The sequence below is a fragment of the Poecilia latipinna genome, unplaced genomic scaffold (assembly GCF_001443285.1).
Source record: "Poecilia latipinna isolate Pla-1442-1.1 unplaced genomic scaffold, P_latipinna-1.0 Scaffold2043, whole genome shotgun sequence".
NCBI lineage: Eukaryota > Metazoa > Chordata > Actinopteri > Cyprinodontiformes > Poeciliidae > Poecilia > Poecilia latipinna.
Window position 1 is genome coordinate 36,372 of NW_015114659.1, and position 23,347 is coordinate 59,718.

Here is a 23,347-nt window from a genome sequence, read left to right on the forward strand (position 1 = left end):
CAATGAGCTCATTTCCTTTTTTTGTGACACCATCTAAATATTCTAATATAATGAGATCCACTTGGATTATTTTAAACTGCTGCAGTAACAGTGAGAATCCAAAGTTTTAGGGATTCGTACTTTTAAAGTAATAGCTATAAATGCATTCATTCATGTTGAATATCTCTGAAACAGTATTGCTATGACAGCCACAGATAAACACAAAAAAGCTGGTCTGATTTTCCAAAAATATCTTTTTTTTTATTTCACATGAAAATTTTTCACATTTATCAAACTGGTTTTTTTTTAATATAATCTATATTTATATACACATATGGACATATTATACACTTCTCTTACTTACACATGTACAAAATTAGGCAACGAGAGTTCAGGTAAAAAATAAAAACAGAGAAAGATGGTAGTCATACACTGTTGTGCTTTGTCGTTTCTGGTCATTTGAAGATGAGCTTAGCAACTCCGTTCGATGCCGTGTCCTGTTCTGCTGCGAACCGGTGACTACTTTTTTATTTTATTTTTCATGTGAGAGATCTAAAAACTACAACACAAAGAAAGATTTCCAACCAGCCCTTCATGTCAGAGAGTTTAACCGTTACAGTGGCTTCACCCAGCTAACGGAGAAGACCAGCCTCTCCTCGATACACGTCGTCATCTCAGTGTTTTTGCTATTTGCAGAACATTTTGTCTCGACACTCTTTCAAATCAAAACTCCCCACAGCTCAAGTACATTCTCCTATTTTCAGCTCAACACGCACACACGCATATACATCCCCTTTCACACAAATACCGGGCCCCCGGCACTCATCGCCATCAGTAAACATTACATTTAGTGAGCACAAGGTATGTACAGTAAAACTTCTGAGCTGCAAAAAATGCCATAAATTATCTTCACAGAATGTACACGTAAAAGGATGTAGTGTGTGTTCACACAGCATCAGGTGGCGGTGTGTGTCAGTGTTCGAACTGCAGCGGCTCCCGAAAGGCCTCCACACACACAACCCTGTTAGAATGGCAAGATTAAAAACTTTTTCCACAATCTTACATTTTTCTTGCACAATTCAAGTGAAACTATGACTATTTTTGAGAGTAAATATAAAAAGGTTGCCTAAAAACAATAATGGATTTTGAATTTGAGGATTTTCTTGACATTTGCATCGCTTAGATAAAGTTATAGTTTGCAGAGAGGCTTACAAAACAAGATGTCAATTAGGAGCATTTTAGATGCACTATGTTACAGCGACAGCAGACGCCAATCATTTGAGAGAGCGTGGAAAAACAGGAACATTACAAAAAAATTTTAATTTCACCAAAATGAATAAAACAAAGCAGACATAACCTGATCAGGAAAGGATGCAAAGAGCTGTTGGCTTCGACATGTGACAAAAAAACATCAAGAAGCTTTTGGAAAAATGTCTAAACTTAAGCTTTTGTGGCACGATGGTTCCAAAAACCTTTAGGTGTTTGGAACGTAATGACTAAGCTTAAAATCTGGACAGGCCACCTGAAGAGGGCAAAGAAATGTCCTCACAATATGATAGATTTCAGGAATCCTTCAGCGTAGAGCGGGTAAATATTACCAAATAAATTTGATGAAATGCTGAGATTGAATTAAACGGCACTTCATTTCAGAATATGCTCAGATATGCAGCCAAGCTTATTATTTTCCTGCTGATTGCTTTGTTTTTCAGCTGAATTGTGCAGGCTAAGCGTCACATGTTCTGCAGAAAAGGATCCGAAAAGTGATTTATTTTGAATGCTTGTCGTCGTAGCCGGTGTGTGAAGCCTTTCTAAAAGCCGCTGCGTGTGTTTGTTAGTGCTACAGTGTGTAAGCACATGGTCCACAAAGGGATGGTGGTGATGAGAACAGCTCCTGTGTGTACGAATGCTACATTTAGAGAAAAGTAATCGCTTGAGACATCAACAGCACTCGGTAACGATGACACGACAAATCAGTACACGATACTCAAAGGTGGAATAGTGTACAAGTTAGAAAGAGAGCTGATCTTTGGCTCGAGTTCACATATCCAAATCCTAGATGGTCAAGTTAGTGTTTGTGCTCTTGGTTATTCTTCATCCATGTTGAGATCTTCTTCCTCTTCATAGTTTTAGAAGCAATGTGTCCTGCAAAAACTTGGTTGCACAGCCCTCCAGACAAATACAACTCAAGTAGGGCTTGACTTTCCAAAAAAAAATAATAAAAAATACTGTGATTTTCTGGAAAATAAGACAAAAGCACAAAAACTTTGTCTCAAATGCTCAATGAGGGTCCATCTGTACTTTACAAGTTCTGAAAGTCTTTCCCAGCGGCCAGCATTGGGTGATATTTTTATTTTAAGTCTGTGGTTTCCAACCCCACAGACTGTCTTCACTGTAGACCCTGAAAAAAGTCAGTCTTTTCGCTTCCTTTCAGTGTAACAAAAGTAATAAGGGGACTAGCAATGAGACGACAGAGAGCGACGTGGACGCAGCTGCAGAGTGGACACTTTGGACATTTGGAAGGACTGCAACAGGGTCATCTGCTGGAAGAAGGAGAAAAGACATTAAGATTACACCCCCATATCTTCCTCAAACTAAGCCTGAATTACAGTGCCTTAGAAAAGTTTTCAGACTCCTTGAACTTTGTTACATTTTACCAAAGTTTCAACCTCAAAACTTCAATGCAATCTCCTGGGATGTTCGGTGACAGACGAACACGGTGGGGTGCATAATTTTGAAGTGGAAGTAAAAAGATATAAAATTTTTCCAAATATATTTGAAAAAAAAAAAAAAGATCTGAAAAGTGTAGTGTGTATTTGTATTTAGCCCCTTTTTATCTTATGGCCAGAAATAACATCCAAACAATTACCTTAGAAGTCTAAATTCGCAACAAGAGTTCACCTTGGGCTCATTTAATTTCAGCATAAACACTTCTGAGGTTTTTTTTTAAAGAGAACATTAGTAAACAAACATCATCATGAGGACCAAGGAACACAGAACATTATCAAAATTATCACCCAAAAATGACAAGATTGTGGCAAAACAGCAGCCGAAAGGTTCATGCTAACTCTGAAGGAGCTGCAGAGGAAGCAAGTTCAGGTGGGAGAAACTATTAGTTGCACACTCTGCAAGTCTTTGGGAAAGAGTAGCAAGAGGAAAGCCATAAAAAGTCCCACTGATACATCAGCTTCACAATTTGACATGTTGACAGCATGCTGTGAGAATACAGTTTTTCCTACAGGAACACAAAAGCTAGCCAGAGTTCAGAGTTCACCACCCTCTGTTTCTTCTTCCATAAAAACTGTTTGCAGAGGTTCGCCTCCCAGCAGGACGCCAGACTTTTGTACACAGAAAGTGTTGAAAATGAACTAAATGTGTAAAAACTTCAAGTGGTCTGAATATTTTTATTTTTCAAAAACTGCATCACAGAGGACTGGTGAGTGTACCTGCAGGTCTGTTGGAAGGGTTGTGAACACCACCCCCTGCTCCAGCTCCACCCCCGCCTGTACCTTTGTTGGCGACTCTGGCCTCCTGGGAGCCTGAGTAAGAAACAGAAGCATGATTAGACCCCCTGCTTCGGTCCGTCCCCAGACCAAGGAGATGTAGGTGAACTCACCATCGGCTGCAATGACGTCCACCTGCAGCTTGAGACACTCTTTGCCGTGGTGGTGCAAAGGTTTGGCTGAGGAGAAGGCAAGATGGGGAAACAACGACACAGGCATTAACATCCAGACTAATGCACTTATCCTCCCCTTTAATCCACCTTCATGCTCGCAAGCGTGCAAACACGCACACACACACACACACACACACACACACACACACGTTTAAATTCTTGGCAACAAAGCGTTGGGAGGCCATCTGCGACCGGGCAAAGTGAGTTTCGTCCCACCGTTCGTCTAATTACAACCGTGGTAAGGGTGACAAAATTGCACGAGTTCTGTGCACGGTCTAGCAGGATAAACACGGCACATGCTATGCCAACAGCCTGCACACGATAAGCTTCAAAGAGCTGAACACTACGCTCCAGCTGGTGCACGGAGATTGTTGTAGTCACGCTTTCTTATCGGGCCGAGATTTCAGCTCGAGAATAATTACATTAACTTTAATTTCACCCTCTTTCGGGGCCACCCTGAGATTAGAGTTTGTGTTAACCGTTTAGGATAAAGGTTTTAATGTCTCCTTAGGCTTACATTATAACTATTTACAATGTGAACTAGAGCAAAACATACTTTAGAATATGTCATCATCTGTTTTTACAGTGCCTTACAGAGAGCAGACTTAAAATATTTTTGCGATATTTAATTTTAAGCTGATTGGTTAATATCAAGTTTCCTAATCAGACCTACAAATCTCAGACTTTTAGGCAGTAAGTCAAGGACTGGAAATTGTCTTCCCCCTCCCCCAGATTGTATTTTATTTACTCCCCAATTTATTTTTAAATTTTAAAACTTTCAAACATATCCAGACACATAGAAAGTTTAAATCAAATTCCATGGTTTTTCAAACCTTATAAAAGCAATGCAGGGATTTTAGGAGTGTTTTTAAATGTTTTATGGGGAAAAAACCCCAACATTTATGACCAAGTCCTTAAAAACTGACAACATTTTGAACTTCTGAAGCTTTGTGTTTAGACCCAACATACCAAATAATGTCATGGCATTCAGGGGAATCAAAGAAAAATCAAACATTTCCACTACATTGTTGCTGCAGATTAAAGACCTGCAGCTCATGCCTAAAGTCAAAAACCTACTTCCGCACAAAACAAGACAAAAAGCAAAACCATAACAGCACTTACAGATATAATAGTAGCTTTCTCCCTGACGAAACTCCTTCCCAAAGGTGAATGGAGTAAACCGCTGGAACTTTTCGGAGAACTTCTCTGGAGCGTGAGGGGCAAATGGATGGCTGCACTCCCAGCGCATCTGGTCGTATGACTGGGGCTTGCAGGACTTGTAATCTTCACGCTCCACCATGTACAGCACGTAGCGCTCGGCGTCCACCTGCGGCACCTCGCCCAGAGGGTAGTGAGGGCAAACAATGTCCAGGTAGTCATTGAGCTTCACCTCCACGGCGTAGTCGTCCCGCTGAAACCTGCAGAGGGGGGAGAGGAAGGATGAGGAAGGTTACGCCAGTGGCAGGAGACTGATAACCGTAGTTATAGCTCTGGAGGGGTGATAAATGTAAGCCTCAAAACCTGTGATTATATATTGATCGGCCGAACGTCAAATGTGCGACAGGGAAATCAGAGGAAAGACTGAGCAGCCTGCGAATGAGAGACGTAGAGTGGGACAAAGAGGGGATGTTGGGCCGAGAAGATGAGTATGTTCAGGTGGAATTAAAAGGGAAAACCGGGAGAAGCGGCAATCTGCTGAGAACCTGCACATAAATATGGATGAACGTGAGGGAGCTGCTGAGCTCTGCTGGGCCAGGAGCTGGCACAGAGCGCATCGATCCCGCGTCCCCCAGGAGTTGAATGATGTTTACAAAGAAACATTAGCAGTCAGTTAGCCCGTCAAGACAAGAGATGAGTATCGACAGCAGCAAGGCTACACACAAACACCTCAGGGATGGAGCATCAGAATGCATAATGGAAAAATGCACTCAAACAGACAAAAATAACTTTGTTCAAATCATTTATTCTCCACAGAGGAGCCAAAATTTATTGTTTAAACTTTCAAAAATAGTTTTTCCCCCCCTTTCTATAATTTACCATGAATTTATTTCATTATGCAGTAAAAGAACAATGAAGTCAATGCCAGCATGAGCATGTTAATGTTGCAATAGCATGGTAAAGCCAAACAAAAGTTAATTATAACATTTCTTATTTGTTGAATATTGCCCTTATCCCAGCAGTAATCAGGGCAATTGATCACAGCTGGGATAAGCATATATGTTCATTTAACAAATTAAAATATGTAAAAGTATGACAAAAGAGTGAGTTGTAATATAAAAACTTAAGCTACAATTAAAGTATCCAATGCTTAATTATTTATATGCAACCGAAAATTATAAAAAAGACAAAAAAGCAAACATGTTTGTATTTAATTTCCTCCCATTCATAATTTTTAATGAAGATTGCAACATGGTTACAGCTGCAGTCGATGCCTTTTTTCAGACTTAAAATTACCCAAAAGCAATAGCTTCCCAATATCTTACCAGTAAGAGAAAATGTAAACATGAAACATGCATCATAAAATATATTTTCATATTAAATTTCATTTTAATTACTGTTTACATTAACATTAAATAGTGTTTTCCCTCAAAAGCAATTAAACCACGCTGTCCAGTTCCAGCTAGCATACTATTAGCATGCTAATGCCACAATTAGCTTCCAACATTTTTTTCCTCAGCTAAGAATTGTGATTTTTAGAATAATTTTAAAATACCCAAACACAATAAACATCCTTTTTTTTAATATAAACTTAGTCAAATCTGAAAAAAAAGTTTAATATTTTTCGTCCAGTGTTGCGGATGTGATGCAGTCGATGCTTGAGGTGCGAGAGTGAATCCAGTAAAATAAAAAACAAAAAAAATCTAATGGTTAAAACTTTGTTTCGAGTCATAATGTGCATTTTAAGAGACGTGCAGAGAGAATACGTAATCAAGACAAGAGATCATTCTGTTCATCACAGATTTTGTGGTTCATTCTCAGCAATCCTGCTGGTGATTATGCAACACAAAATCAGGAACCCTCAAAGAACATCTAAGGCATTAAACCACACAAGCAGAGCTCAGTACTTTCCCCTCTTTAAATAGGATATGATATAATCAGTTAACGTACAGAACACGATTGAGACACACTAAGCTGTATGGGGCACAGAAACATATGTTTTAACCCATTCATTAGCCAAATTGAACGAACATGCAACATGGTGATAGGCTTTAACTGTCTTCCATCACATTCCCTCTCATTACAAACACAGAGACAGTCAGACTGTCTCTCTCCCCTCCATGAATCCCTCCCTTCAGTCCTCCACCCTCTTTACGATAGTCTTCACCAAAACCTTTTCTTTTTTCCCCTCCTTGCAGAAAAAAAGATGGGTTTTAGCCTGCTGCACTCTGGAAAAATACAAAAAAGTCAAGCTGAGTACAAGAGTTTAACTCCAATATATCTCAACAATCTATGATTCTCCCTCCCGAGTTCATCTTTCAGAGATATGAGTTTATCTCCAGGGAATTGCCACCAAAGGTATTTCACTTTTGTCTCCTGACTGAGTGAGTACTCCAAGGGTGGCTCACAGCTAAAGCTCTCTGTTCTCTGTTGAAGCCATTTATCACCAGGCAGGAGCAGTAGCCGGCCGCTCGTAACACACCGGCGCACACACTTCACACTAATTCCCATCCATCAACAACCTAAAGCTGTAGCTACCTACTATTTACACCCACCAAACCCACACAGAGCTACTTTTCCCTCCCCTGGTACATCACCACCCCAGCCCCCATGAAATGTGGATCAGTTTACCGTCTCTTACTGTTTTGAGGTATCAAGGGAATCCCGAAGGAGGGACGAGATTTGACAGACCTAAATATTTTAACAGCTTTCGAGCACAGTATAGAGTTCTGTTGCTTTTGTGACGAGCTGGGTTTGGATTGGGTTTTCGAAAGCTGAAAAAACAGACAACCAACTGTTGCATCAATATATCTACGAATTATAATCCACTTCTTTAGCTACAGCTTTCTATCAACTATTTGAACCCCCTTCTGGTTTAAGGCAGACAACGAGGTGTCTGAAACATTCCTGAAATTTTTTTGGTTCGTATTAAGACGATAGCATCAAGCAATTCCTGCAGATTGTTTTGGTTGCACATATCTGATGCAAATCTCCCGTTTCACCTCATCCCAGAGGATTCCTGGTGCACTGAGATTAGGAAACTGTGGAGGAAACTGGAGCACCGTTAACTCGGTAAACCACTTTGAGATCATTTAAACTTTCTGACTTGGTGTGCTATCCTGCAGGAAGTAGTCATCAGAAAACAGGTGGCATCCTCAGGTGTATCTTAGTAAATCAGAATATGAATTCTGTCGGATGAAAAGCACCTCTTAAAAATTAAGACAGATTTACCACATATTTTTGCATTCAGAATGTTTCATTTGTTTGATCCAGCATTCTCGCTTTAACAAATTAAATGTGGTTTTAAGCAGAAAATTATAAGCGGTCTCGAAAACATCCTTTTGTTTGTAAATAATCATTATGTGTTTCGCTTAGTGAATTGAGTTGCTGAAAAATAACTTTTCAATTATAGTCTAATTTATTGAAATGCACCAGTAAATGTCGTTCAGTTGTAGTTAAAACATCCCCCATCTTTACATCACCAGCAGCCTGACTCGTCAGTCCAATGCAGGATGATTGATCAGAAATGATCAGAAAGGATGATTGAAAGTTTAACACTTTTTGTTAAACTTTGGTGCACATATTCAGATCATAGCTTCAGTTTCTCAATTTTCATTGCATGTGCTTCAAGATTCAACTTGTTGTGCATTCAGAGACGATATTCTACATAAGTGGCTATTTGAGCTGCTGCTGCGCTCCTATCGTCTCATACCAATCAGCCCCGTTCTCCTCCGACTCCTGAGATCAACCATTTCCTCCACAAAACTGCATCTTCTTAGATATACTCTCTCTTTGAACTATTCTTTGTAAATCACAACATTACAGCCACTGAAACACTCAGACCAGCTCATCTTGCAACAGTGATGCATTCACATTCACTTTAATCCCCTTCCTTCCTCTTTCCAAAGCTCAGTTTAAAGTTCAGCGAGTTGGCTTCAACTACCACCCATTAAAGTGGCTGGTGAATGAATGCAGGGTCAAGCTTTCAAGAGCTTGGAAGAGGAAAAAAAAAAAAACGAGAGCTAGCCATCTTCTCCACAAATCTTGCAAGTTATGACTTCTCAAAAGCCTTCGGGGCGCTAAGCCGAAGTATATATTTCTCTGTGAATTCTGCCTTTTCTCATAAACCCTTTCGGATGTAACAAGTAGCATTTGGTGGGGTTTTTAGTGACAGGCTCCATATGTGTGACTAACGATCAAAGTGCTCAGGCCCATGCACAGGCACCAGTCGCTCATTAGTCAGCGAGGTTGTTTGTTGCCATAGGTCTTCCTGATACCCCCTGGTAACAGGATAGACGTTATGGCTCCCGGCTCTGGGCCCCGGCTCCCCCTCCCCCTTGAATCGGTTTACCAATCTCCGCATGGCTGCATTCCCTTGCTGCTGATGGCCAGATAAGCCACCATTTGAATACAAGGCTTCTTTAGTACAGTTCTGAAACTTCCAGCAGCAAACTGTGCCGATAACAGTACGCGACAGCCAAGTTGTGGAGAGGGAGAACAATAATTATCATTTTGCCACGGTCCAAAAAGCTCAGCGCTTATCTCCCGCTTGCCTGCCACACTCTGTTTACTAGATCGACGCTAAAGTGTCCCCCCCCCGCTGTTACTTTCAATTGCAGCTGAATCGATAACACAGTCAAACAAGCGAGGTTTGTATGCGCTATCCATGACAGAGCCATCATCCCCCCAACAGACTAGCTGCTTACACCTTGATTACCGACTGGTTGTGGTATGGTTGCGATGTGTTCATCAAAAGAGGGTCGGAGGGGGGCGCAATTAAAAACACAAAAAGAGGTATTAAAGTCACCCTGGAGGGGGGTAATTATGCCCTCCTGCTCCCCACTTCCAACCCTTTTAGGGTGAGAGTCTGAGCGGGGGAGACGGGAGGCATGAATAGGAGTGGGCGAGGCGGGTCAAAGGGCTCCGGTCGGGAATGGCTTTTGATGTTCCCCCGTCAGTAAGTGTTTCTGTTTCGTGCTTCATCAATGCGGCCGTTTCATACGGAGTCTCTGTTGATGTTTCAGACGGGAGAATGGTGTCTGAATGCACACCAGGGGAGGCTGGCTAATGCCTTTTATTAATGGCAAACAGTTTTAATTATCCCACTGCCTTTTGTTCCCGTCCAGCGCCTCGGCATTGAAACGTTCCACATGATCAGCTTAATTAACTGATTGGAGTAACTCCCTTCAAAGGAAGTGTTGGCTCCTGTGTTTAGAAGTTAAGCTAACAATGTCAAAACCCGCCACCTTTACTCTCCAACGCCCCGACAAATCTTTCTTTCACGCCGACTTGGGGGTCCCTTGTTATTTTCCTCTTCCAGACTTTTTCCTTTCAGTTTGTAAGTGGGATGCATTGATTTATTCATATTGCTTAAGTCAGGATGCTTCCTATTAATCACGTCAGTGCTTCTGTAAATGTCACAGCGTGGAGAAGTGGCTGTTTCCCCTCTTTTCGGATGATTTGTGGAACTGAGGCATGCAGCGAGTATTGTTTGCATGCGTGTCTGTCTCGGCCTGATACATTTAAGTGTGTGATTGTTTATGTCTGACAAGGCGTGTGTGTGAGTGCGTTTTGCTTTGCTCCAGCTCTGAGGAATCTGGGGGTGCGTTTCAGCCGCGATAAGGTGGAGGATGAATGCCAATAAGGAACAGCTATGATAACTCAGAGAGAGAATGTCAAGTGGTCAAGAATTTGGTGAAAAATCTACTACAGACCATATCCGGCCTCTCTTCCTCCTTGCATGCTAAGGAATCCTTGATTTATTGGAGCGTTGTTTGGGAGCAGGAGTCTAATTGCTCTTCTTTAATCTCCCAGGTCTGCCTTTTTCCTTTCTACTCAACCTCTATCCCCTCCTTTTATCCATCCATCACCCTCCCATCTCTTTGCTCTATCACCCTCTGGAATGCCGGACCTCTGAGGTGAGGAGGCCACGATGCGGATCAAAGGTTGGGCTGTTGTCAAATCAGCACCTGAGGACCTTAAACATACAAAGTTGGAAAGAAAGACTCCGAAACTGCCTTTTGTCTCAACAAGGCAACATTAAACCATCGTGAACTGGGCTGTGTTTTGTATGGGTTACGTCTCCTGGTAATTTCCCTCAACAAAGCTAGGGATGAGTGAACCAAAATGTGTGGGACCATCTAATCGGCTCATCCAGGCCTGGATTATTGGGTGGAGCAGAGTCTTTGCTGCAGCCCATTCATCAGCGCCAGACTCTGTTTAATACAGGGGCTTAGAGTGGACAGCGAGGCCCAAATCAGGGGACAAAGTAATGTGTGAGACAGGCAGGCTGGAGCTTTTTTACCCCCTACTTCTATTGTCCTCACATCAAGAGCAGGCGTTACTCCTGTACGAGTTCAAAGGAAACGTCACTGGCAATGTTTAGATGCTGCAAAACCGTGACTGAAAAGTGAAAACTGAGTAATAAAAAAATGGACACAGGGGAGCAGTTTGCTTCAAGATATTCCAATCAGAAACACATGTTGCCTAATAAGATGATTAAGCCTTAAAATCCGACAGTTCAGTGTTTCAGCTCGAATTCCTCTTGTAACTTTTGTCTATCCATTCATCCATCACTGCCGGCCGTCCCCTCCCACACTCTGTCCGTCTTTCATCGCTCAATAAGCAAACCAGATCCTCATGTCAACCCCGTCCCCCCCCCACCTCAAACTCACTGAGCCAATCACAACCTGTCCTGGTGGTATTCCAAATATGCGGCTCTCTCTCCGGTCCGCCATTTGGAGTGTGAAGAGAGTTTGCACCAAGCCTAAATGTCCAGTGAGCTCTCTCGACTCCCCCCCCTTAACATAATATTCCATCTTTTCACCCTTTGCCGCCCCGCGTGACTTTTTGTCATCCCCCTCAATCTGCTTTCCCCTGCCTGCCACTCAACCTTTGTCTCCTGAGTGCATCATTGGTCACTCCAGCTGCATTTCTGCATGAACAGGCCAGGCTGCTTTTGCCACCCGCCGAAATGACAAAGCTCGGAAGCGACTGACTTCTTCTCTGGTACTGAAGCGGCTCAGATAAATGCACGTGCTCTTTCCAACTGTCTCAAACTAGTCCCACATCCATTTGTACTTCATAAAAAGGCCACAGCAGAAAGGTCAGCATTGACATCACATCTCTCAGGAGCCAAATGGCTATACAACCAAATTGCTGGATTAATGTCTACAATTTAAATTTTTTTCTTTTACGTTTTTGCCTTTCAAAACAGCTTGAAACCTTTATTAGAAAAGAACCAATCAAACCATTACTGGCCTTCAAAGCTCGACCTGCAGACTCTGATTTGTGCAAATGTTTATTTATTGGGGCAATTGAATGCTAGACAGTGTCCTGAATAGAGGTTGCAGTTTTGAATCGAACAGAAGAAAATTGAGATACCACTTGTTTATTCCCATTGATGCCCAAATTCCCATGCTTCTACTCTTAAAGTGATTTTCACTAAACTCAAAACATGCGGCTCTTTCACCCCTTTTTGCCATTTTGTTGCGTCGCAGTTTGAGTGTTTCAAACAGACAATACATGACTTTGCCCAGGGCCTCGTTTTGTACCCGCTTTCACAACAGGTGATTTAAAGTGATTCTCTAAAACCTGGCCATTATGTGCTGCAAATAAATGTGGTTATAAATCAGTGTTATCAGCAGGAGGTTGTTCAGAGCTGCTTTAGATGGATGGAGGTTGTGTCTTGTAAGTGTTTAATGGCTCCATGAGCATCCAAAGCAATATGAATAAAAGCATGGCGTATTGCATGGTGTAAATCTTCAGGAAAGAACATGTGAATTAAGTTAAATTATAGGTGAGATTTGACCTTTTTATAACCATCTCAATTGGTACCAGTCTGATTTGTTTGTTTTGAACCAAAAACTTTAGGTAAAAAAAATTGTTTCCCACAGGACATTTAGTACAAAAATTGTTTTAATTTATGTTCTTACGACTGAGACATATTGAAAAATCTAAATCTTCACATTTAGTCTACCATAAAAAAAACTATATGTATGCTCTCATCTGTAATGTATGTTTCTGCATTTAGAGGCTTTTTCCAACATCTAGCCAATTATTCAAAATAAACACAATACTTTAAAATGAATAAATGCAAAGCATAATGAATATGTTGGTACGGAAATGGAGGTGCAAAATGACAAAGTGGTGATAAGAAACAAACTGATATGAAAATATTAAGCATCTTTGTATGATGTGATTTGCACAAAATGAGGCAAATGGACCCAGAGCTCAACATGTTATTTGTCAGTGTTTTTACAGATGTTTATAAGTATGAGTTTTTAGCTTTGCTATATGTAATGATCTGGTGGAAAACTTAATTTTTTCCCATTTTTAACCTATAAAATACCAACAAAATTAATAATTTCATTGATGCTTTTCTGAATTTTAGGGAACCATCTCCAAACATTGTCAGCTGTGGTAACAAAACTCATCTGTGGTGATTAATCTCTTACAGGATTAAACATCAGGCACAGTTACACAACAGCCTGTACTTACCCAACAAGAACAAACACAGTTATGTTTTGCTGATGATATCCAACTTTTCTTTGGCAAATTGCTCCTCATTGAAAAATGAATCATGATAAAGAATTGCAGTTGTAACTGAGATTTTTCTTCCTCCATGACTCTTGTAAATCACTGCAGAGAGGTTAAGGAAAAGGGGAAGTCTGGTGCACAGATAAGGAAGAGTAATCAAGATGGGAAAAGGGGGCGATTAAACAATCTGAGGGGTTTATGGAGGTAAAACTGGATCAGAGGTGAACGATACATTCAGGCAATTCATCCTGGCTGAAAAATATCGCTCATAAAACCATTAATCCTCTGCTAATCATAATATTCTCACCCTTCCAACATTTCCCACATAAAAGCCTGGGAAGTTTAATCAACTCCTGCATCCAGACTTCTCAACGTTGCGTGTGTGGCTGTGTGAGAAATGTATTGTTTATTGTGCAGACAGGATACGCAGTTTTCCCGGGAAAACATGCTAACAGGATGCTCAGCACTACGGAGGAGACGGCGTGCAGACTTTGGCAGTGGCGGCCCGACAGCTCGCCTGCAGGAAGTGTAAAGAACTTTGGCCTGATTCATTATGTGGCGCAGTCAATAAAACACGTCCCTCCTACCTGTGACGCTACGAGAAAGAGTTGAAACGGGAGAGGGAGGGACAACACAAGACGCGATTACTGTCCATTTGACCATTTCACTGAGCATTTTCTCCAGATTGAATTTACCAGACAGATTACAATGCCAGATTAAGAGCAGAAGGAGGGGGAGAGAGGGCAGACAAAGATGGATCGACTTAGGAATTTTCTAAAGAGAACGCTGACCAGCAAAGGGGGAAGGGTGAGGGGCCAGATCAGAAACTTAAGTGGAAAACCTGGATGCTTTTTTTTTTTCTTTTCCAGGGAAGTCACTCTGGGTCAGGTTACTCGGAATTCAAAACTTCATCTTTCTTTGCCAAATGGGAAAACCCAGTTTTATCTGTGATCTCCGAGTCCCACATGTGAATACAGATATAGAAGCAGAACCGAGGCTTAACATTATTACTATATTCATGGGATTTCTTGTTCCAAATCTTCAGAATAACCTACATGTAGACGGGGAGGTAAAAAGAGCAGGGAGAGTCTTGGAAAGAGACTCAAGTGGCTTTTTGATGAGAAGATAGAAGAAGGAAGCTATAAGGGAAACGGCTGAAAGAGGGGGAAAAAAAGTGAGAAGAAAAAGGGCAAAGTACCTCAGCGCCAAGAACGATAAAACAAATATATACCACACCTCTTAGCGTGCTTCGCTCTTTCCCATTCCCTTCTCTGAGAACCAGAGTTGGAGGTGAGGAAATAATAGACTGAAAAAGGACAGCTTGTAAAGTTGAGATAAAAGCTGGCAAAAAAAGGAGCGAAAAAAACCAAAAGGGGGAAGAGTGAGAGTTTCCCAGAGGCAGAGCGCCGGCCTGAGTGGCAGAGTGGCATTCAGGGACCACCGGCGTGACAGAATGACTGACAGACCGATAGAGGCTGTGCCACTTCATCACACTGTGAACTCTGACCCGCGATCGGTCACACCAGTTACTATTCTCTCTCTGTGGCCCACTGTGAAGACCATTCCCCCCAATTTGTATGGGGCGCATCACAAAACAGCCACATTGACTGGTTAAATAGCAGGAAAATCCTTCATACCAGAAATAACTGCACACATTGAATCCAGGCATGGGGAGTGTGAGATGCTCAGGGTTTAATTAGCTTAACTACAAGTGCCACCGTTTTACATATCACAGCATTTACAGAAGAGTTTAAAACAAAGAAGCATAATATAATATAATTGTTTTAAAAAAAAAAAAAACAGGAAAGAAGCAAATAACTACTTCTGCAAAAAACAAAAAAGGGATTGGAAATTAATTACAACTTGAAACAGCTTTCAAGTTTGACAATTGCCCAGAAAAATATATCTTCTTCCCTGTCTGCTGTTTACAGAGTAATTCTAGTGTAACATGCTGATATCAGCTGGCCACATTTCACCGCCTTCTCTATGAATCAAATTTGACAATCAACTAAATGAGGGAAAATGAGGGAAATGCCTTCTTTCAGCCAGCTGACCAACTGGTTGAGGGGTGTCATTGTTTAATTTTATGGTTTATAATGTCAGAGGAAATAAGGAAACATTTCTGTAAATCATTAGAGTTGCAAGAGAGAGCTGGACGTTTAGAGGGCAACAGGAAGGTTGAATGAAATCCTTCTGAAATTTCCATCTATGTCACCATGTCTTATGCTGACTATTTGTCAGCATAAGATGCTAAAGGCAGTTTAAAAAGAAAAAAATCTATAATTCATGCTTTAAAATGCTAACTGCTCTCACACACAGTGTGGCATCACCTCTGCTTCTAACATAAATGATTGATGCCGCCTCAGACTAAGGTGATTAAAAACATATTTTGTAATTCTTATATCATCCAATGACAATATTCCTCTTGAATTGGCCAAAATAATTGGCAGAGATAAGATACTAGCAATGAGATTCAGATCAGAGCATCTCAAATGTTTTGTTTTTATCTTTGTGTACTTTAATACTGGTAGCTGAGCCAGGGTAATCCTATCAGTAAATACGACTGTCAGGAAGTACAGGAAGGCCCATAAACATTCAGAATCAGAGCTAATTAACTTAAAATGCAGGGTTTGATGCAAAAAAAAAGTGTGTGAGCCCATGAGTGAGTAAAGAAACAGTTTTAAAAAAAAGTCACAGAGCCAAGCTGAGAAAGAAACTGTGCCAAATAGGATGAAGGGGGAAGCGGCAGAGAGAGGAGCCGACAGGTACAAAGCAGGAAAGGAAAAGACGGGGAGTGGGGTTCGTGGTCTTCTCATGCTCTGCCAACAGCGAAAAGACGGGAAAAAGTGGAAAAAGGAAGGTGTGAAAAAGGAAATTATGGCCTCAGATTTGGAGTTGCAGGGTTTAGAGGGCTCCTGGGAGGATGTTAACCTTCACAACCGCGTGGCACATGTGTGTGCACGGTCGGGTTAATGTGTAGAGTGCATGAGTCACGGCGTGAGTAAGCTTCTGCACGAAGACACTCCCTTGCACAAAAAAACAAGTCGGCGTGCTGGCAGGGAGAACCTGTGCTCCATTTTCTGGGAATCAAAGCTGATTAAGCTGCGGCTAATCTGAAACAAAAGTTGGACAACATACCAGAAGTGTTGAAATGCAAACAGATTTCAGTCACGCTGAAACAAAGTAGTCATTAAAAGTTCAAGCAGGCTCGACCTTGGAAGTCAGCAGGCCCCAAGGCGCGATGGCACAACAGGGAAAGACGTGGATATGCATGAGTGTGTGCTGCTGAACAAACAAGCTGTGAAAAAGGAAATGAGCCCGGGCCGCGCGGACCGAAGTGATCAATCTCAGATCGATTTGATTAACGACAGCCTTTTTTATAGCGGGGGAGCACCCACGAGGGAGAAATGATGGACGTCAACACGTTGGGTGAAGTGGCGGGTCACAGGGGAGGCAGCGTGGAGATGAAAAGATGAAAAAGTACTGAATGAAACAAATTCAGAAACTCTGCTTAAGATGAGAGAAAGACAGAGAGAAAGAGAGACAGAGGGAGAGAGAGAGAGAGACGCAGTCATCTGTGTAAAAACAGCAAGTGCAAACAAGACGGATTACCAGTTTGTACACAGGCACCGCAACTGTTGTTGCACAGCAGGGGCACGCCGACATTAAAATAAAACCCCTCTCCATCTGGGACTTTGACTTTCCTCTGATTTGCAGAGAAAAGCTTTGCTGCTGTAATTACGGACTTTCTGCGAACATTACACGTTGCAGTTTTATCCCTCATGGGGAGAAAGTTGGTTGTGGGAGAGAACTTTTGGTGTTTGCAGAGAGATGAGAGAGGATGATTGATTTAGACGCCGTTGGTGTGATTGAGTGATAGTCTGCCAGGAGTCTCTGTTTGCACTCGCCCGCTCATGTGTGTCGCTATGCACGTCTCTGTGTGCAGAACTTTGCTTGTGGTTTCTTGAACCTGACCTTCTTCGAGCCGTTTCACCCCAGACATCATCAACTATGATTCTAATTGCCCCCCCCACCCCTCGCTTATTCCAAACGGCCGGCCCCTAACCCCGACGATTTGAGCTCCAATTTCTTCTCCCCGAGCAATCCATCTCTCTCCCACGTAGTGTGACCTACTGGGCAGGCTTCATGTTACCTCCTTTGTCTCTGTCGCGCAGCATTATTGCTCGTCCTGCCACCTGAAACATAAACGCCCTCCTGTCTCCCTGACGGCCCGCAGTGTGAAAGACGTCCCCTGATTTAGGAGACGCAGTAACCTCACGACTCCACGCAGTGGTTAGGCCTCTGTGTTAGATGGGGAGGATATTGCAACAGATATTTCAACACACGGCCGTGAGTCAAGCCTGTAAAAATCCTGGAAAAGTTTATGAGCTGAAAGGATGTTAGCCCATGAATGAAAAAAATGTGTGAAACAGATGCTTTTTGTTGCGTTTGCCTTAAGGATGCCATCCAGTGGTGTATTTTTTTTTTTTTAATTCAAATATGAACGTAAACGTGCAATAAAACACATCTGGGTAATTAAATATGGCTTTTCCGCAGCAAAAATACTATGTTTTTAGAAGGCAAATTAAAGAAGAAACAAATATGCTAGATCTGCTTTGATGACACCACAAGAGGAACAACACCCCATTTCATATCCATTAAGTTTTGCACCATGCTCTGAAGCCATCCGCTCAGCCTTCTCTGTGGGTTGATTTTTTATTATTTCTTTCTAGAGATGAAGTTATCAGGATTTTCCAGGACTCATTTGCAATGTTTTTGGAGGAACAACTGGCCAGTTCTGATTTTGATCGGTTGTGACTAGAACACATGCAATAGATTAGCTGCACGTTCTGAAAGCAGAGTAATTAGAAAACTGTCAAATTTTCCTGTTTATGCATCTTAATATGCACAGCTAACTCCAGTACAATTAAAGTACATGCTCAATGATGCCTTCAAAGGAGGGTGTTCTTAGTTTTGATTTATTTTACAAATAAGAGGATACAGAAATGTTTTAGTATTTGAACTGAAACTTGACTGTTTCAGACAATTAAGGGAAATTTGGCAAATTTCCATCTGTGGCCAACTGACTAATCAATATTCATGTCTGTCGTGAATGTTTAAAAGTCACAGAAACACTTAAAACCTGAACTTTGTTTGGATCAGATAAGATTGTGCTTAAGCCAGGGTTTGGCCACCAAAACTAAAAAAACCTGTAAAAAACAAAACACAAAAAAACACATCAATGATCGTCTTTAACTTTAGAACAAGTCTAGCCAGTTCTGTGGCACTGAAAGCAGTCTGACCTCACAGTACTTATCTAAGCTTAACAACTTTTCCCTCTCTGACTCCTGAAAGATGTTTTTTTTCCTTACTTCTTCCCCCTGGTGTTGCCAAGAATGGCTATGATTGCATTGGTTGGACAAACGCATTCACTGGAGGGCAAACCGGAGGGACTGAGTCAATTATAAACTATTAGAGGAAGAAGTGACTGATGCAGAAAGAATACTGGAGCTTAAAAAGCATCTTACCAGAGCGCATCAACCAGGCCATTTTGGTTTCATTTAATGACTTGGCTCAAAATCATTGCTGAAGATTCCTCATCCTCAAATCTATTTTCAGTCAGCCTAGAGGCTACGTCCATGTGCCACATTTAGAAAGGCACCAAAGATTTGGCAAGAGATTGAATTGGACAATTTCCCTTGATCGGTGGGACAAATACTGAAAAATCACATTTTCTTTCCACTGCTTGCAGCAAATTCCTCATTTTTAGTGTTACTTAGTTGTTATTCGGGGAGGAAATATCTAAGTAGGTACAAACTGGAATGTGAGAAAAAGCCAGAAATCAGTATCAAGCAGAACAAGCCAAAAATCTATGTATCATTCTCTCAAATAGCTGGAATATTTTGTCACAGTTTTGCAGAAGAGTAGTAAACATGATCAAAAACTAAAACACACACACACACACACACACACACACACACACACACACACACACACACAAATACAAAATAACCAGTAAGCTACTGCTTGCCTTGTGTGATGTCATCAGCGGTGCATTTATGGAAACGTGTCTGGTCGGATAGATTTTATCTTGATTTATTAAGACTTACAGCAAATCAGAAGCACAAACAGGAAAACCAAACTTTCTGCGTTGTTGAATGGGTGGAAAAACTACAGTGAGCGACTTTACCGAAAAGTCCGGATAATGGCTTTAAATCCCCGCTGCTTTTATTAAATCCCTCCATTTAACTCAGCTTTACATCCATCTAATAGCAGGAAATGTTTAACAACTTCGCTTTCATGTTAAAAAGATAAACGCACAAATAATTCTGCACCACATGCGCACCCAGATTGCGAAAACAAAACATGAAAAAAAAAAAAAAACAACAACCCCGGATTAAATGAGAACAGGTTGAGTCATGACCTGCAGATAAACAACCTTATAATAATAAGGCACGAAGGAAGGTGCCGAAACGTGGGGGGGGGGAGGGAGGGAGGAGAAACACTCCCAACTGTCTGGCATTATCATGTCAACAGCAGCCAGTTGCCTCCATCCCAAACTCATCAAAACAACAACCACAGGAGGCTTGCTGCAATTATTCATGCATGCACTCGAACACTGATCGTGAAGGATCGCTAGCTAGCAATTAAAGATGAAAACTTCTCGCTTTCTTCACTTTTGAGCATGCATCTGATCCGAGGGATGAAATAAGAGGAGATACTTACTTTGGGTTGGTGCTGTTCCAGTAGACGCTGTGCCGCTCCGCCGACGCAAACCAGGCGCAGAAGCTCGCAAGGAAGCCCGCAATCCAAATTAAATCCATGCCGGAGAGAAGAGTCGGAGGCGCGCAGAGACTCGCAGAAGTAAACTAACTGATGGTGCAAAAACTCAAAAGCAAAAAAAAGGGGGAAAGCAGACTACTACTGACAATAAAGTGCACGTCCGCGCACCTGGAGGCTGCACGCTCAAAAATGATAAAAGGTTTCTGTAAATCTGAGAGAAGAGCAGCAAAGAAGTGGGAAAGAACTCTGAGTGAACAAGTGAACTCAGCAAAGCCGTAGTGAATGAGAGGGTGAGCTGCGTGGAGGCTGGTTTTGTGAAACACCCACTGTTGGAGGACACGCCCCCCGTGGGGCCGGGGACCAATCAGAGACCTGTCCGAGAAATTGTGCGTTTTGAGGGTTAGAGCCAGCACTGGAGGAGGATATCTGGTCAAATACACATTCATTTTAGAACTTGGACATCAGTTTGTTATTATAATACTAACCTTGAAAATCTTTTGAAGATTTTATGTTTTGTTATGATTTATACTACTATGGATGTGGAAAATGGAGTTCTGACATCTTAATAGAAAATTTACCCCAGTTTAAATAAAAGGTGAATGTTGTCTGTAATCACCATAATTAAATTTAACCTGTCACTTAAACACAATTAAATGTTTTGTTTTTCTGTTCTTGCAAATGTATTCCTACTGCTTGGATTTGTCCAAATCAGCCAACTATAAATCCTTCTTTTTTATTAGGATTGTATGTGACAGATGAAAATGAAAAAGTGCAATTAATAAATTATTTTCAGTCACAGCGACTTTGTACTTTTCAGAAGTTAGTAAACAGAGTTTGCCTGTATGTAAATTATGTTAGAGGAAATTAGTGAATAAACAGCAGCATGAAGACCAAAAAACACAGCAGACATATCGATGAGACATTTGTGGAGAAGTTAAAAGCAAGATTAGGTCATAAAAAAATATCCCAAACTTTGAATATTTGGAGGGAGCATCATGCTGTGGGGATGATTTTCTGCAGCAGGAACAGGGAAGTAACTTTTTGAAAACGATGTACTTCTAGGAGAAGTTTCACTGTTTAAAACTTTTTACTTCAACTTATTATGAAGTAGCACTACTCATACTTGGGTAAATGTTACTGAATTAAAAAACAAGGATGTTTTAACCATAAATGCACAAGTCACACACGCACACACACCTGCAGTATATGTAAAAGTGAGACTTCTGGTCTGTGCACAAGGTTTGTTGTTTTAATATTCAATCTGCTAAACCTCCATAGTGATTTGAAGGCCAAGTCCATGTACAGTAAACAACTTCTAATACAAATTAAAACAGGTAAGCATTGGTTTCATGAGTTTTATTTAAAAGAAAAAACGACCAACCTTTTCCCCTAAATGTGTTACTATGTAATTATTTTTATTTTTTTGCTGTGACTTTGCTGCTATGTTAGTCTTTAAAACACCAGAATTTGCATGTAAATTAGTACATTTTTTCTGTCTGATTACATCATTTTTAAATGTTATCTCAGCTGTTGTGATCAGTTTGTACTTGCCTCATTTCTTGCCAGGAAACAGACATCCAAGTAGCTGTTGGATGTCTGCCTTTCACTTTTACTTGAATAAAAATAAATGCTGGAGTAATCCTACTCCATCCACTTTAATGATGAAGTTTCTCCTGTAAAGAAACTTTATCAGAACCTGCTTTCCAGAACAATTTAAACCGGTTTAGATATTACTATAAAAGTTGATTACTGTCTTCCCTGCTCACATTAGAAAGATGTGCACAGTAAGTGTCAAAGCTGTATTTTTACACTTCATTACGCTGTTCACAGTAAGCACAGCCAATCCAATTAATGAACTTGAATGCGTTCAGATTGTATTTTCCCCCCAAGCCCATGTCAGTCACTGAGGTGCACCACCCATGCTCAAATAGTGGTTGGGCAACATCCAAGTTGTTGGCTGCTCGGTGATTTCAGTAACATAAGGTGTATTTCTTCTAACAGTGTTTTTGCGACACGTCAGAGTAAAGACAGGCATCAGTGGCACCTGATTTACAAAGTGAAATCCTTCCTTACTTAAACTAAAGTAGATCAAATGTTCAGTCCTGGTGGATTTCAGCTTTTAGAGATAATTGGATCAACCCTAATTTTCTGTATCATTGAATAAATAATCTGGACAGGGAGCTGCTTGTGCAGTGAAGTGCACTCCTTTGCCCATGGGGTGTTTCCAAGCCTACTTCTGCTTAGCATAACATTCTATTTGCAGCCTGTTCAGCAGCCCAACTTTTAAAGGTATCACAGTAAAACAACAAGAGCTGAAAACGCAGCTTTACCAATTTGCAGGAAGCCGAAAGAGATTCTACAAACATCTCTTTGTAAAAGGTAGATTATATGGTACTGCAAAAGTAACATTTAAAAACGGAAAACATGTTAAATACAGTGATTTGCATAGATTTTTTTTAAAATATTTTGTCAAGTTAAAACCACAAACTAGGTTTTTATATGTTATACCAACCCAAAGTAATGCTGTGGTACAGATTTCAACATTTTTATAGGTAAAAACCTTAAAGGTGTTCATTTATATTCAACCTCTTTACTCTGATATCTCTAAATAAAATCCAGTGTGACCAAAATTCACCTAATACATGAACAGACTGTGATTTAATGTCAGCATAAATCCAGCAAAGGCTTCAAAACATTGAACAAATCATCTTCAAGCTTTGCAAACTATCAACTGCATCAAAATAAACATTTGACGTAATAACACGCAGGAGTCAGATCAGTGTAACACATTTCCATCTCGGGATACAAAAGCATGCTGCTAAGCATTCTGGGAAATAGTTCCCACTTCCTGTCTTTAACTTCTTTCAGTTTTTTTAAGTGCTAGCCTGAAAACTCTAGTTTATTCAATTCTTGGAGGTTTGACAAAATTAACAAAAACGTAACGCAACTTACTACTATAAGTTTATTTTTCACAAACTCACACATTTAGGTTCAAAATCTAAAACTTGCTAAATTTATTTGACTTAAAGAGTAGAAGATAGTAGACACAACTAAACGCGGCTCAAATGTTTTGCAGCGTAGGATTTTATTTAAGGGTAAAACATTACAGGTGGCTGAATACTGGAGAAAACCCCTTTCTATAGATTTTACACAGTAAAAACTGCTGGGTTAAAAATAACCCAATACGTAACCCAGCGCTGGGTCATATATGGACCG

At 40.9% G+C, this 23,347-nt stretch overlaps 1 protein-coding gene across 2 annotated transcripts; it reads right to left on the bottom strand.

Moving 5' to 3' along the window:
* Positions 1-278: 278 nt before the first annotated feature.
* Positions 279-20,429, bottom strand: efna1a (ephrin-A1a). Of its 2 annotated transcripts, none has more exons than XM_015016640.1 (5): positions 20,075-20,429; positions 4,775-5,070; positions 3,593-3,658; positions 3,423-3,515; positions 279-2,519 (listed from the first exon to the last, which is right to left on the bottom strand). In XM_015016640.1, the coding sequence occupies exons 1-5, from the start codon at positions 20,170-20,172 to the stop codon at positions 2,407-2,409; spliced, it is 666 nt and encodes a 221-aa protein (XP_014872126.1). In that variant the 5' UTR covers positions 20,173-20,429; the 3' UTR covers positions 279-2,406. The 2 variants fall into 2 exon arrangements, with proteins under 2 accessions (XP_014872126.1, XP_014872127.1); XM_015016641.1 differs by having other exon boundaries at positions 279-2,516; positions 20,075-20,428.
* Positions 20,430-23,347: the final 2,918 nt, after the last annotated feature.

Coding starts and splice junctions, on each gene's coding strand:
- efna1a (XM_015016640.1), bottom strand. CDS start 20,172: ATGGATTTAATTTGGATTGCGGGCTTCCTTGCGAGCTTCTGCGCCTGG. Junction 5,071..20,074: donor TGGAACAGCACCAACCCAAA/GTAAGTATCTCC, acceptor CCCCCTCTGCAG/GTTTCAGCGGGACGACTACG. Junction 3,516..3,592: donor GGACGTCATTGCAGCCGATG/GTGAGTTCACCT, acceptor TTTCTTACTCAG/GCTCCCAGGAGGCCAGAGTC.